General features: G+C 46.9%; 1 protein-coding gene across 1 annotated transcript in view; it reads right to left on the bottom strand.

Annotated features, from left to right (window-relative positions):
- LOC140410474 (CUB and sushi domain-containing protein 1-like) overlaps positions 1-16,166 on the bottom strand; it is a 3,392,839-nt gene that overhangs the window by 19,530 nt on the left and 3,357,143 nt on the right. The window contains exons 65-66 of the mRNA XM_072498599.1: positions 12,851-12,916; positions 11,499-11,660 (exon numbers count right to left, since the gene is read on the bottom strand). Of these exons, the coding sequence (XP_072354700.1) occupies positions 11,499-11,660; positions 12,851-12,916 (228 nt within the window). The remainder of the gene's footprint in view (positions 1-11,498; positions 11,661-12,850; positions 12,917-16,166) is intronic.

Below are 16,166 nucleotides of genomic sequence, written 5' to 3' on the forward strand. Positions count from 1 at the left end.
TTTATTCCCGCATAGACTTCTTTGTCTTGAACAGGGCGTTAATCCCAAAGGTGGCAGGGACAAAATACTCAGCAATCACAGTCTTGGATCATGCTCCGCACTGGGTGGACCTGCGGCTTAGTGAGGAGAGAGGGCAGCGCCCAGTCTGGAGACTGGATGTGGGGCTGCTGGCGGATGAAGAGGTTTGCGGGCGGATTAGCAGGAACATCCAGGATTACCTGGAAACATACAATACGGGTGAGGTAGCAGCGGCAACGGTCTGGGAGGCTCTGAAGGCAGCTGTCAGAGGGGAGCTCATATCAATTGGATCCCATGGGGAAAAGAGAGAAAGAGCGGAGAGGGAGAGACTGGTGGAGGAGATACTCCGAGTGGACAGCAGATACGCGAAGGCCCCCGAGGCGGGGCTACTGAGGGAGCGGCGGAGTCTGCAGGCGGAGCTTGAACTGCTGACCACAGGGAAAGCGGTAGCACAGCTGAGGAAGGCAAGGGGGGCAGTCTGTGAGTACGGGGGAGAAAGCGAGTAGAATGCTGGCACACCAACTGCAAAAGAGGGAGGTGGCCAGGGAAATCGGAGGAGTAAAGAATAAGGAGGGTAACATGGTCTTGGATCCAGGGGGGGTGAACGGAGTCTTTAAGCAGTTCTACAGTAAACTATATGAGTCGGAGCCCCTGACGGGAGCGGAAGGGATGAGGCAATTTTTGGACAAGTTGAGGTTTCCAAAGGTGGAAGAGGACCTGGTGGAGGGGCTGGGGCCCCGATTGAATTGGAGGAGATTGTCAAGGGTATAGAGGGCATGCAATCGGGTAAAGCCCCGGGGCCAGACGGTTACCAGATAGAATTCTATAAGAAATTTTCGGATATATTGAGCCCACTCCTGATGACGACCTTCAATAAGGCTAGAGAGAAAGGAACCCTCCCCCCAACAATGTCACAGGCCTTGATCTCACTCATTCTTAAACAAGGGAAGGACCCAGAACATTGTGGGTCATACAGGCCGATTTCGCTTTTAAACTGGATGCCAAATTGCTCGCTAAGATTCTGGCCACAGGAATTGAGGATTGCGTCCCACGGGTGATAGAGGAAGAGCAGACTGGGTTTGTCAAAGGCAGACAACGCAATACCAATATCCGTAGACTTTTGAATATTATTATGATGCCCTCAGAGGGAGGGGAGGCGGAGGTGGTAACACCGATAGATGCAGAGAAAGCCTTTGTCCGTGTGGAGTGGGAGTACCTGTGGGAAACGCTGGGGAGGTTCGGGTTTGGTGAGGGCTTTATTGGCTGGGTGAAATTGCTGTACCAGGCGCCTGTAGCAAGTGTATGTACAAACCGGCTGAGGTCGGGGTACTTCGAACTTCACCGGGGAACGAGGCAGGGGTGTCCCCTCTCCCCGTTACTATTTGCCCCAGCTATAGAACCACTAGCTATGGCGCTGAGAGCCTTGAGGAATTGGCGGGCACTGGTTCGGGGGAGGGTGGAACATCGGGGCTCACTATATGCGGATGATTTGCTCCTGTATATTTTGGACCCTGTGGAGGAGATGGGGGAGGTTCTGCGGATCCTGAGGGATTTTGGTAGTTTTTCAGGGTACAGACTGAACATGGGAAAGAGCGAGTTGTTTGTGATCCAGGCCAAGGGGCAGGAGGAGAGACTGAAAGAGCTGCCGCTCAGGATGGTAGAGAAAAGTTTTTGTTCCCTGGGTATACAGGTGGCCAGGAAATGGGATGCCCTGCACAGGCTCAACCTGACCCGGTTGGTGGAGCAAATGGGAGGGGACTTTAAAAGGTGGGACATGCTCCCGCTGTCACTGGCAGGGAGGGTGGAGACCGTGAAAATGACTGTCCTCCCCAGGTTTTTGTTTGTCTTTCAGTGCCTCCCCATCTTCAAGCTTAAGGCCTTTTTTAAGCGGGTGAATGGATCATTTCGGGCTTTGTGTGGGCGAATAAGACCCCGCGAGTAAGGAGATCGCTGTTGGAGCGCAGTCGGGGTGGGGGTGTGGGTTGGCGCTGCCGAACGTTCGCAACTACGACTGGGCGGCCAATATAGCTATGATTAGGAAGTGGCCGATGGGGGGGGGAGGGGGAGGGGGGGGGGGGGGACGGTGTGGGAGCAGCTGGAGGTGGCATCATGTAAAGGTAGTTTGAAGGCGCTAGAGGACAAATTTAATCTGCCGCCAGGAAACGCCTTTAAATATCTGCAAGTACGAGCCTTCCTGAAAAAACAGGTAGTGGCCTTTCCGACGCTGCCGCCACTGAGGATACAGGACAGGGTGGTCTCCGGCACCTGGGTGGGGGAGGGCAAGGTGTCGGATATCTACCAGGAACTACAGGAGGCGGAGGAAACCCCGGTGGAGGAGCTCAAGGGCAAGTGGGAGGAGGAGCTAGGTGAGTTGGAAGCGGGTCGGTGGGCAGAGGTCCTGGGCAGGTTTAAGTCCTCCTCATCATGTGCCAGGCTCAGTCTAATTCAATTTAAGGTGGTCCACCGGGCACACATGATGGCAGCGAGAATGAGCAAGTTTTTGGGGGTAGAAGACAGTTGTATGAGGTGCAAGGACAGCCCTGCAAACCATGTCCACATGTTTTGGGCATGCCCGGAGCTTAGAGAGTTCTGGCAAGGGTTCGCGAGGGCAATGTCCAACGGGCTTAACACACGGGTGGTGCCGAGTCCAGAGATAGCGATCTCTGGAGTGTCAGAAGACCCGGGAGTTCAGGGGGCGAAAGAAGCCGACGTCATGGCCTTTGCCTCCCTAGTAGCCCGGAGACGGATTTTATTCATGTGGAAGGACTCAAAGCCCCTGAGTGTAGAGACTTGGGTTAACGACATGGTTGGGTTTCTCAGTCTCGAAAAAATAAAGTTTGCCTTAAGAGAGTCTACGCTAGGGTTCTCTCGGAGGTGGCAGCCGTTCGTCGACTTTCTCAGGGAAAATTAAAATGTCAGCAGCAGCAGCAATCCGTAGGGGGAGTGGGGGGGGGGGGGGGTGGATCTGGGGTGTGTGAGTGTTTCATTGGGATGGTGTGGGAAGACTGAGTCGCGTGGGGTAATGTCTATTTAATTGTTATTGTATATTCTCTTTTTGCACTATGTTAATGTTCACTCTAGTTTGTTTTGTTATTATTGTTACTACTGTTTTATTATGAAACATTTTGCAAAACCTTAATAAAAATACTTTTTTAAAAAAAATACATACCTGGGGGTGCTTCCTTTTTGCCTAGCCTCATCTAGCTTCAGATATTTGTGGACCAGCTTCATAATCACTGTGCTAGCTTGGAGAGTAAGGTCAGGACCGACCTGCAAAGATGGGATAACCTTTCACTGTCCTTAGCGGGCAGGGTCCAGTCAATTAAGATGAACATTCTTCCACGATTTTTGTTCCTTTTCCAGTGTCTTTCAGTTTTTCTTTCCAAATCCACCTTTGGGAAGGTCAATATGATATCCTTATGGGTGGGCAAGACTCCGAGGATTCGCAGGGTAGTCCTTCAAAGAGACAGACAGTCGGGAGGACTGGAATTGCCTAATTTGCTGTTTTATTATTAGGCAGCTAATGTAGAGAAGGTGCTAGGTTGGTATAGCGACCCGAGGTCCACTTGGGTGTGGGTAGAGGCGAGGTTGGGTCGGGGATCTAGTTAGGGGGCACTGGTGACAGCTCCGCTCCCGTTCGTGCTGACAAAATATTTTCAAACCCAGTGGTTGTTTCCACTCGAAAGATATGGAGACAATTCATCCAACATTTTAAACTTGGGTCAGTATCAAAGCTGGTCTCCATCTGTGCTAACCATCTGTTCGAGCCGGTGGGATTGGATGCCACATTTTGGGTGTGGGGAGAGGGGTGGCTGGAGACAGAGTGGGAGACCTATTTCCTGAAGGGCGGTTGGCCACTCTAGAGGGATTGGCGGTGAAGTTTGGGCTTTCAGCCTCAGCCTCTGTTAGGTTATTTCTTGGTTCGGAATTTTATACGGCAGACCTTCCCAACATTCCCCTTAGCACCGCCAACGTCTCTGATGGAGAGGGTCCTTTCGCTCGCAGGTTCGGAGGAGGGTAGCACATCTGGAATTTATGGGTGGATTCTATCAGAACATTTGGTTTCAGTGGAGGCGATCAAGGCTAGGTGGGAGGAGGAACTGGGGCCCATTATAGATGATGAGGTATGGAGCGAGGCCCTTCACAGGGTGAACTCCCTGTCCTGATGCGCCAGGCTGGGTTTGATCCAGCTTAAAGTGGCATTTAGGACACTCCTGACCAAGTCCCGAATGAGTTGTTTCTTTTCAGGGTGGATAACACTTGTGAGCGCTGTTCTGGGCGTCCAGCCAACCACACGCACATGTTCTGGTCGTGTCCCAAGCTGGTGAGTTTTGTTTTTGTTTTTTAGCATCATGTCGGCGATTCTGAATATTAAACTGGAGCCCTGTCCGTTAGTTGTCATATTTTGGGTGTCGGACTCGCTGGGACTGCAGATGGGTGCAGGAGCGGATGTTCTTGCCTTAGCCTCGTTGATTGACCGGAGGCAGATTCTGTTGGGATGGAGGTCTGCATCTCCACCCAGCACCCAGGGAGATTTAATGGAATTTTTGTACCTAGCGAAGGTCAAGTACACTGTGAGGAGCTCAGTCGAGGGATTCCACAGGAGGTGGGGACCTTTTATAGTTTATTTTGAGGAACTTATCACCATTAGTTCTTAGGCGGGGTGGGGCAGGGGGAGGTGGGATTGCATCTTGTGGGTTATTTTTAATGTTTGGCTTTTGTAAATTGTATTTGGTTTGTATAGATTTGTTTACATTGCATTTTATAAAATGAAAAACTCCAATAAAAACATTTTAAAAAAGAGAAGAGAAATTAGAAAATTCCAATGTATCGTTTCCCCAATTCTGTCCCAGGCATTTAAACTGGACGTAAGCTATGGACAATTTGCCCCATCCCCCAATACTGGCATCCATTAAAATCATGTAATTTTAAGTGCAAATTGCATTTGATGCAATTCAAGTTTCTGCGATCCGTTTTTTAAAATTTTTATAAACATTGCGCTATATGTCCACCAAATTAGTTGCATCTCCAGGTGAATTAATCACGATTGGGAGTTTTTGTGAATTGTGCTTGCTTACAGGTCTTCGATGCAATTTCAAAAATTAAGCTGGATCTTTTGGGTGCAAGGACGCTAGTCGGTAGTCAATTAATTACATGGTTCTGGATGAATTTTATTTTAAAATATTTCCGAAGGAACTCACTATTGTACCCAAATCTATGTAGAAAATAGTTTTTCTGTTATTTTTACAACTCATTTCAGTCATTTAAAATTGGGTTATGGATACAGTTGATAGATTGACGCTGTGATTTAAAATGCTTATTTTTTGTGATAAACCCAATTTCACTTGTATCGAATCAAACTTCACCAAGATGACACTCTTAAATATATCAAAGAATATCATTAAAGCAATTTTGTTTTAATTCCGTTACATTTTAAGCGCTGCCCAATCGTGCTGCTTCACGACAAATTTAGCAGTTGACATGCAAATAAGGGAGAGTGGAAACTGGAGGCAGTGGGTTGGGGTGAAAGCTCTTTTCAAAATGCGCACATTTGGCATCTGCATCACTGATTGTGCCCAAAACAGAAACTCCGCCTTGATAAGGTAATTCATAAGTGATATGATTATATATGAACAGGGCCGCTAAAAACTGGATGAAGCCTCATGAAAGCACTGATATCATGACATGTGGTTACCTCATGCCCCACAAAGTGATGCAGTTAGCACGCAAGCTACACTGCTAACTGGCTGCACAATTAGCAGGGGGCTCATGCTTGTTCAAGGCTAGTACTATTCAAAGGAGGAGCATTCTGGTTGCAGCAGAGGTTAGAATTGTCATTGGAAAGTATTTCTCAGAAAGAGAAAAGAGGAACAATGGAGTACCGTGCCAAAGATAGGGGTGCTGCGGTCTTCAATACAGGTGGTGGAAATGGAGGAGACCCAAGGGGCCTTTCAGACTTGCACTTTGAAGTGAAAGGGTGCAGATAGGAACAGAGATTAATTCAAAGACCATGGTGTTGAGGAGCTGGCTGCAGGTGCTGCAAGTCATTTAATTACCTCACATGAGTGGTCATGGTCCCCGAGTGCCATATAGGTCAAATGCCACCACCAGCCTCACACTGCTTAATACACCACAGACCCATCTCTAACCCATCAGCAATATCTAGCAATCAGGCCCAACAATTAGATGCTGTCAGCCTCACATCCATAGCTTGCAGCTTCCACATATTTCCAGCTATTGATTTATGACAGACTCGTCACTCAAATAGTAAATTGTTGGGCTGGAAGTCATTAAGGCTTTTGCAAAGGCATCATTAAAACCAGAGAGCTTGATGGTATCCCAGCTCACTGTCATCCCACTATCTGGCATGTCTTACAAGCTCCAGATGGTGAGGACATGGACCACTTGCTTTCTACTCATTCAACCTTCCCTCACCCTCATCTTCCTCTTCTTTATTTGAGCTTTCTGATAGCCAAGAACTGCTGCCTGGTCAGTGAGTGCAACCTACTAAATAGTGAGACGAAGATGTCTGACCAACACTTGACCTGAAACTCATAGCCATATCAGCTCAGAACATGGCATTATAGATGGGGGTATTAAAGGCAGTATCAGCACGTGGTGAATCATGAGTGGACTGCAGCAGAATGGGAGAATGGGTCATATGAGTGCCAGCTCCACAATGGGAACTGAGTACAGCTGCAGAGTACTCGGATGAGGAATTTAATAGCGGGGGGAGGAGATAGGCTAGTGAGAAAGCACACCAAAATGCTGGGTGCATTGGCAGGCCTGCCATCGAGACACATGTCACGGTCAAGGAGCATGGAGGAGTCCAACTCCAACGTGGCACATGGCTTCATGTAGCGCTTGGAGCCCATCCTTTTTAGCATGAAAGTAACGATCAATTCCAAGCTATGTCTGATAGCTGACATCTCAGCTTCCATTCCAGGACAGCTATAACACTGGCACCGACGATATGGCAAATTGCCCATGCATGTCCTGTCCACAAAAAGCAGGACAAATCCAACCCAGCCAATTAACCTCAGTCTACTCTTGATCATTCGCAAAGTGACGGACGGTGTCTTTGACAGTGATATAAAGTGGCACTTACTCACCAATAATGTTCATGGATGCTCAACTTGGGTTGCACCATGGGCCACTGGGCTCCAGACCACATTACAAGCTTGGCTCAAACATGGACAAACAGCTCAATTCCAGAAGTGAGGTGAGAGTGACTGCCCTCCATATCAAGGCAACATTGAACTGAACATGGCATCAAAGAGCTATAGTTAAACTGAAGTCAATAAGAATCGGGGGAAAGCACTCCACTAGTTGGAGTCACAGCTAACAAAAAGGAAGATGGTTATGGTTTCGGAGGTCAATCATCATGTTCCAGGACATCACTGAAGGAGTTCCTCAGGGCAGTGTCCAAGATCCAACCATCTACAGCTGCTTCATCAATGACCTTCCACCAGTCAGAAGTCGGAATATTCACTGATGATTGCACAATACTGAAGCAGCCCGTGCCAACATTTATCAAGACCCGGACAACATTCAGGCTTGGTCGATTAAGTGGCAAGCAACATTCATGCCACACAAGTAACAGGTAATGACCATCTTCGAATAGAGAGAATCTAACCATCTCCCATGATGTTCCATTGAGCATTACCATCACAGAAAACCCCTAGCACCAATATATTGGGGGTTACCATTGATCACAATGCATAGTGAACTGAGAAATGGTGTTGGCTCCAGCCTAAAAGGATTCTCAGGGATAGAAATGGAGGGTGATTGGTCACAGAAAGTGCTATCCTTATGCTGCTCTGCAGCTGCAGCTTTGGTTGGAAGAGTTGACAGTTTCTTGACCATTTATGGGAGTAAAAGTAGCTATCCTAGACACTGCTCCATGAGGTTCTTGCCGAAGCAGGTATGGCTTTTGAGAGCAGCCCTCCTCTTCCTTTTCCTGTAAACAGCTACTCCCCTCAACTGCCTGTGCCCCTTGTCCCAGTCATGTTTCAGCCTATGAGGTCCTGCAACTTATAGTCATGACTGAGAGCGCGTTTTCTGCACTGAGGCCATCAAATTCCCCTCAGCAACTTTCCCTTCTGACACCAATGACTTGAGAGAGCTCCTCTAACAACATTGAATACATACTTTCACTCACTCTGAAGCAGCAAAAGAAGTCAAAGGAACCTCAAAGGGAAGTCCCATGGTGATCCCTTTCAATAGTGTGGTATGGAGAGGGGATTCCTTGTGTAGTCAAACAGATACTTAGCTCTGTGTGTTTAAGACAGGGCATAATCATGACTTACAAGGTGCAAAATGGCAGGTTGGTAGCTAAAGTCAGCATTAAGAGTCTGCATTATAGCGCTTCTAACATGACAATAGTTGTGGTGTGCGGTGCCAGAAATTGTTTGAAACAGACAGCAGCACTTCTGTTCACCTCTGGGCTCCCATAGCTTTGACACCAGTGGAGTCAGGGAGCCCAACTTTGCTGCCGAGGTCTCTGGAGTTGAATTACTGCATTTCAATTTAATAGAAAAGTAATCTTTAACAACTGCTTTTCAAAGGTCAGGTGTTTTTTGCTCATAATACACTCCATAATCCCAAATGTCATGAGTACAGTCATTAACGAGCTCTGACAAAGTCCAGATTGATGATTTTTAAAAAAAATTCTGGATAAAATTAAAATAAGTTAACCATTTACCCTCTACCTTTCAACAGAAACGTTCAACTAGAAAGTACACTGCATGGCATCACCGTATGAATGTTTAATGTGTTCTTGCAAAATTACTTTGCCTGGTGTTTATTTTAGACGAGTTAACAAATTCATTAACATGATAAATAGATTAGCTCCTATTTTTATTCTCCTGACAATGTCCCCAGCACAAGTGGAAAATAGCAGGACCCTGGATTCCCGGAATAAACTGGATCTCAACCAATTCAGTTAGTATACTAGTGTGAATTTGTAAGGAAGGGCATTCTCTGTCCCCATTGAGGACATTCACCTCCCAAGAAGTAAGCTTGCATAAGTATAACTTTGCACATGTTTGTGGGGAGGAATAATGGGGGCGATTCTCCGAGCCCTGCACCAGGCCGGAGAATCGCCGCAATCGCGCCACGGCGCGCGATTCTCCGAGGTGCGGAGAATCGGTGCCATTTGCGCCGGTACATTTGATGCGGCGCCGCCTGCGGGCCGCTGGAATCGGCGGGGCCGCCAATTCTCCAGCCCGGATGGGCCGAGCGGCCGCGCGGATACGACAGAGTCCCGCCGGCGCCGATCACCCCTGGTCGCTGCCGGCGGGATCGCTGCGCGAAGGGTCGGGGGGCGGCCTGTGGGGTGGGGAAAGGCGATCCTTCACCGGGGGTGCCTCCGATGGGGTCTGGCCCGCGATCGGGGCCCACCGATCGGCGGGCCGGCCTTTTCCCCCCCAGGGCCTACTTTCCTGCGCGGCCGGCCCCTGAACACCGACGCCATGTTGAGTCAGGGCCGGCGTGCTGAAGAAGTCCCCCGCGCATGTGCAGGTCGCCTCGGCCCAACTGCGCATGCGCGTGTTGGCGTGGCGCCCACTTGGCGTCGGGAAGGGAGGCTGGAGCGGCGTGAACCGCTCCAGCGCCTTTCTGGCCCCCTGTGGGGGACAGAATCGGTCGTCCCCGTGCCCGTTTCGCGCCGTCGTGAAACACGACAGCATTCACAACGGCGCGAACACTTCGTCTCCATTTTGGAGAATCACCCCCAATGTTCTCATCTGCATCACCATCCTGGATTGACATATTGGGCAAAATTCTTACAAAACATGACTAAGTGTCATGCGAATCTCGTCGGCTGTTGCAGCGCGATTCCCATCGCAGTTCTCCCACAGTCATTTGTTTGGAACCTGGCTGAAAACCACTAAAAGGTGATGTGTGGGATCCAATGATTTCAGGCAAACCTGGTCTCAGAGATCGAGACACCCTTTGATCTCAAAGTGAGAGTGCAGCCTCCCCCACCAAGGATCGCTAGCATCGGGATCCTCCCAAAGTGTCTCCTTTCAGGCTCTGCCCCACCTGGCCGGCATCAAGTCCCCCTCTCTCCCCCCCCACCCCAGGTGAGGGACAGGGACACCCCACGATGGGGTTTTGAGGTTCCCCTCCTCCCTGTTTCATGGCTCCCTCTCAATTCTCCACTTTCATGGCCTTCTTCAACCTACCACCCCTTTCATGACTCCCCCCAATCCCCGATCTTCCTGGTCCCCCTCGGAACTCCCCCTACCTCAATTCCTCCTTTAATGCCCCCTCAATCTTCCCCCTTTCATGCCCCGCAATCTCCCCTCTTTCATGCCCCCTCAATCCCCCCCTTTCAGGCCACCCCCTCAATCTTCCCCCGTTTCATGCCACCCCCTCAATCCCCACCTTTCATCCCCTCCCTCAATCCACATTTTCATGCCCCCCCCCCCCCCTCCAATCCCACTCCTCTTTCATGGACACTCCATTGATGGAGACCAGTAGTGATTCCCACTGCTGGGCTTGCGGGGTCAGATATTCCCATGAGCCAGGATACTCCGGCTTGAAATGGGACAAGTACATTTAAATGTTTATTCACACCCAGCGAGAGCATGAACCAGATTGTGTCCAGTGCTGCGAGCATCACGCTCCATTCAGTGCTGACTTGAAACTCATTTAGAGAACAGCGGGATGTGCACTGGATGCAACGCAGGCAGAGAATCGTCCCATTATCTTATAGATTTGATCTGATCATATTACAGGACGATACTAATTCACTGTAAAATTAATTTGGTTTCATATGGTGCAATTTTCGTTCCCTTAATTAATTTTAAATTTTAATTATGTAGTGTTATATTTCACCAACAAATCCCCTGTTGTGTTCATCACAATGAGTCAAAGGTCCACAGTAATTGTCCTCTGGTCCCACCATGAGACAAAGCCATGTCATTTCACACGAGGGTCGCTTTCCCTTTCTCTTACAGCGCTCTTACCAGCTCTCTCACCAACTCCCCCTGCAACATCTCAATCGTGTTCCCTTCCCGTCAGCAAGATTTTTATTTTGCTTCTGACCCCCTTTACACCCCTACTCAAATGTTTAGAGGGCTGGTTTAGCTCGAAGGGGCTGGTTTAGCTCAGTGGACTAGACAGCTGGTTTGTGATACAGAATAAGGCCAGCAGCGCGGGTTCAATTCCTGTACCAGCTGAGGATTCTGAATTCTCCCTCTGTGTACCCGAACAGGCGCCGGAATGTGGTGACTAGGGGCTTTTCACAATAACTTCATTGCAGTGTTAATGTAAGCCTACTTGTGACAATAAAGATTATTTATTTATTTTATTTTCCTGATCCTCCATAAAGATAATCGATAAAAATTCCTCTCATTTGTAGCACATTTCCAAACTAGAGCAAACACTTCTTCAAAGAAAACGGTGTCCTTTTCAACTTTATTTGCCGTCAAACTTTATTTGCAGTGCAGTCCGGAGGGAAGATGAAAACTCACCTGATAGCTTTAATTCCATGATGCTGTGTTCAATAAACGTAACGTTTACTCGGCCATTGGAAATATTAAAATAATCAACTGTTAATGTTGCTGGCTGTTTCTTTCCAAGATATTCGTAGAAACCCTTCCATGTAGAGTTGGGAGCAAATACATCTGGTGGAACTAAAGGAATAAATTAAAATTTATTATTCAGAGTTACATTTAGATTGCGCAAGCAAATATACAAAAATAAGAGAAAAGTGACGAACTACAGTTAACAGACATTTTTATTTTATATCCCATATTTATGGGAGGTACAGTGGCACAGTGGTTAGCACTGCTGCCTCCCATCACCAGGGGCCAGGGTTTGATTCTGACCTCTGGTAACTGTGTGGAGTTTGCACTTCCTCCCCGTGTCTGCGTGGATTACCTCTGGGTGCTCCAGTTTCCTCCCACAGTCCAAAGATGTGCAGGTTAGGTGGATCCACTTAACCTGCACGTCTTTGGACTGTTGGAGGAAACCGGAGCGCCCGGAGGAAACCCACGCAGACACGAGGAGAACGTGCAGACTCCACACAGACAGTGACCTAGCGGGGAGTATGATGCCTCCCCTACAAATATCAAGAATTCCCAGCACAGTTTCCATCAAAATCAAATATATGCCCCTTTAAAATATGCTTTTCCATTAGAAGCTGTCTCAGAACTTCGACATTGCAAAACTACTGACAGATGAATCAGATATCCTACTTTTCCCTCCACCTCCATATTATTGCTATTGCTTCATCGATGTACTAATGATACAGAGACAGGATGGATAAACCTTTTGGGCTTGTAAGGAACAACCATTGTGAAATCTTGGTCAGTGATGCAATTCAAATTGGAAAGTGGTAATGTCCATGCATGCGAGATTATGCAACATCAGATATACAGTGGATTCTGTTGTGCTGTAAATATTAATGTGTTGGTGGTGAGCGGGGGGGGGGGGGGGGGGGGGGGTGGGGGGGGGGTGCGGTGCATAAGCCTGCAGCTGATATGGTCCGTTGTCCTCACAATGATATGTTCCCTCCCACAGACAGCATTTTTGCTCCCTTGTATGGCACTTTGTGAAGAGGTACTATTGCCACAATTGCTGGATCATGCACTCGCCCTGCCTCAGTGCTTTGCTGCAACCATAGAAACGTTATACTCACTTCTCCTTGGTAAATACAATTTAGCAAACCACAGGATCAGATCTTGTTTTTTTTTTAAAAAGCAATCACAAGGCTTGAAAGAACTAATTTTCTGATTCTTTAACTTTCATAATATGCATAGGAAGAGATGTTTATACAAAATATTGCATATTTGGAGTAATTCACCTGCAAAAGAATACCAACCTGGAGCCTTGGTTTTGTGGGTTCCTGAATCAGTGCCTTTAGATTTACCATTTATTTTGGGCCCAGCTGAAAATGACAGAAAGGCCATTAGGTTCTGTCACATACAAGGATTAATTATCTGCTGTGCAGGACAATTAAATCCTGAAGGCTGATGAAGAGATAAACATTTTCATATCACCTGCTAATTTAAGCAATGCAATTAGAGCAGGCAGCTCTCTATTAATAAACCTGTTGTGAAAGCAAAACATTTTGTCGTCTCATGCACACACACTGATCATTCAAGTTTAGTTTCAAAACGCAACTGCAAGTGAAAACCATTCATTAGGGCAGGTTACTTTTCTCAGTCAGGAACCTGAATTTTTGCTCTCCTTTTAAAAGTGTTTCTTTATTGAGTGATACCCATCAGTCCTTGGTTCTTGAGGACATCGGTGGCCATTTTGCAACCTGTGGTAGTCGGTATTAGGGGTATTATGGTACCCTGAATAATGCTGTAAGACCATTGGTGTGGAGGTACCTTAGACTGCTATTTCCATTGGTGAAGCCTGCCTGCTGGTTCCGCCCAGTAAGGCAGAGTCTAAGAGCCTGTCTCTCCCTAGCAGCTGCATTCTGTACCTGCGCTGCTGGGGGAAACATCTAGTCCAATAAAGCCTTCAATTGTCTCCAATCTCGTCTCGGGAGTTATTGATCGAGCATCACAACCATTTAAGAAAACAGCAGGAATGCCGACAACATAAAGGGCACAGGCAATACTGAAAACACAATCGTCATCGATGGAAAAAAAAAGTTAACATTTTGGATGTAACCATTTCTCAGAACGGGGAAGAAAAATGTGCCTTTAACCAAGAATGAATTTTTTAAAAGTCGGAAATAATAACTTGCATTTATATAGTCTTTAACTTCAAAAAATGTCTATTGCAATATTACATAAGCATTATAGAAGAAAATGTGACACCGAACAACATAAGGAGATATGAGAAAAAGTACTGGTATGAGGTACCTTTTAAGAAGTGCGTTCAAGGAGGAACCTGGAATAGAGGTACAGAGGTTTAGGGAGCGAATTACAGATCTTAGGGCTGTGGCAACTGAATGAATGGCCAACAAAGGCGGAGCAATCGAAGTTGGAGATGTATAAGAGGTTAGAATTAGAGGCGTTCTGATATCTCGGAGAGTTGTTGGGTTGGAGGGGATTACAGGGATAAGCGCTGCTAAAGCCGTGGTAAGATATGAAAACATGGATGAGAGTATAACATCGAGGTGATGCCAGTGTAGGGCAGCGAGCACCGGGGTGATGGGTAAATGGCGTCTGGTACAGGTCAGGACATAGATAGCAGTGTTTTGGATGACCTTAAGTTTACAGGGTATAGAATGTGGCAGGCCAGCCAGGAGTCAATTAGAATATTCATATCTAAACAGACTTATGGAGAGAGGAAATGGAAGGGGGTCATACATCAGATGATATGAAGAAGCATAAAGGAACTTCCAAAAACAAATAATATCCAAATAACCGAGGCACTGGGAGGCAAACGTACCAAAAAAGACACAATGGGAAGGTAGCAAAACAGGGCCAAGACCAAAGCAAATAGGTTCGCAGTCAGTTTTCTAATGGAGCAGCCTCACCCAAGTATGTTCCCATCTCTCTCCACCTCAAAGCCCAAGAAACCAACAGACCAGCAACTGCTATTGTAAAGAAAGTTTTCTTTAACTTCCATTCTAATTACCTAGAAGGTTAAAAGCAACAACAGTGTGAGATGGACAAGGAATAATAAGCAACAGGGACTCAGGATCACACTTGCAGGCAGAATGGAGGTGTAAAGCCAAAAGCTCTCCCCCATATACGGAGGATACAACAACATGAACAACAAACAATGTGCTATATTGTCTCAAATGGAAGGAGTGTTTGAGAGGGTGCTACTCTGTAAACAAGCAGGAACATTTGTGTTAGTAAAAAAACACTGGAAATCATTGAGGTTGAAGAGGGTTTAAGGAATAAAAAGTATTCCTTATATAAAAAGGCCAAGGATGGGCAGGTCACTTTATACATATGATGATGTGCCTCACTACTTTATCCCTCTCTGGGCTGAAACAGGGCAACTGGTGAGTACGATGCCAAACTTGTCAGGTGCAGAGGAAGAGCTACTCCTGAAATTTGTGACTAACCCTGGTGATCCCTGCATACGTATCAGAAATGCCCTTTGCTGGTGTCTCTGTCAGCCTGTTTCTTTCAGAAAATGTGCTGATAGCGCAGAACTAAATTCGAACCACTTCCACATTAACGACAACCAGCTACTCCCGTGCTCCTGCAGTCATACAACTGGCAGAGACCGACTCCACACGAAATTCTCTGAATATAGATTGATGGGACTGGATGAGGATATAAGAGTGTCAGCTCCACAGCACTACAAATCAAGTCAAGCGTGGAACTGTTGCGAGTCGATATGATTCTGTAATCAGTACAGCACGAGAATTGAGATCAATTTGGATCCGATGTGGCACTAAGACATTGGTTGCTTGTCATTTTATTCACAAAGTAACATATATTCAGAGAAATTACAATGTACATTGCAAGAGCAGACAGAAATGACGATGACTGGAATATAGTTGTGCTTTCATTGATCACTGTTTGTGTCATCTTTCCCTCAGACACTTTGGTGTTAAATACCTTCCTTCAGTATTTCTGAGAGCAAAATGACAACTGTTTGAAATTCAGCTACCACCAGCCTGCCTGACTAAAAATATGCAATTTAAAAAATCTAATTACAGATGAGAAAGCATTCTTGCTAACCCTCAGGGAGAAAGAATTAGATTCCCAGAGTGTATTAGCACCCAACACCGCAACTCTCCCCAAACCGGTATTTTGTCTTGTTTCACGGGCAGTGTGCACTGCAGTGACAGACGTGACAAGTTCACTGCCACTGACCCAGGCACAAGGTAGAGGGAGATGGAAAACAGCTGGATTATCTAATTCATATGTATGGAAAGAAATTTCCATCATACGGTATTTCTAACCGAGTGTGCAGTAATTGTACTGCCCAGTTGCAGTGAGAGATCGACAAATTTTCATAGCAGCTGGGATTTCTGGGGGGGGGGGGGGGGCATTTTCCCGGTAACATTAGGCATTAATGAGATTGAATGCTTTTGTTTAGAAGCCGTTTGGAAGTAAACAAATTCGTCGCAGAGGACTTATCATTTTTTCCTGTACAATTGTTGCAGGAGGTTGAAAATTTTTGAAACACTACCGGGAGACTTTCTGAGACACTCCGGTCCCACTGTAGTGAATGGGAGATTTGGCCGAGTGTCAAATTTTCCGAACACTTTA

The sequence above is a fragment of the Scyliorhinus torazame genome, chromosome 4, assembly GCF_047496885.1.
Source record: "Scyliorhinus torazame isolate Kashiwa2021f chromosome 4, sScyTor2.1, whole genome shotgun sequence".
Classification (NCBI taxonomy): domain Eukaryota; kingdom Metazoa; phylum Chordata; class Chondrichthyes; order Carcharhiniformes; family Scyliorhinidae; genus Scyliorhinus; species Scyliorhinus torazame.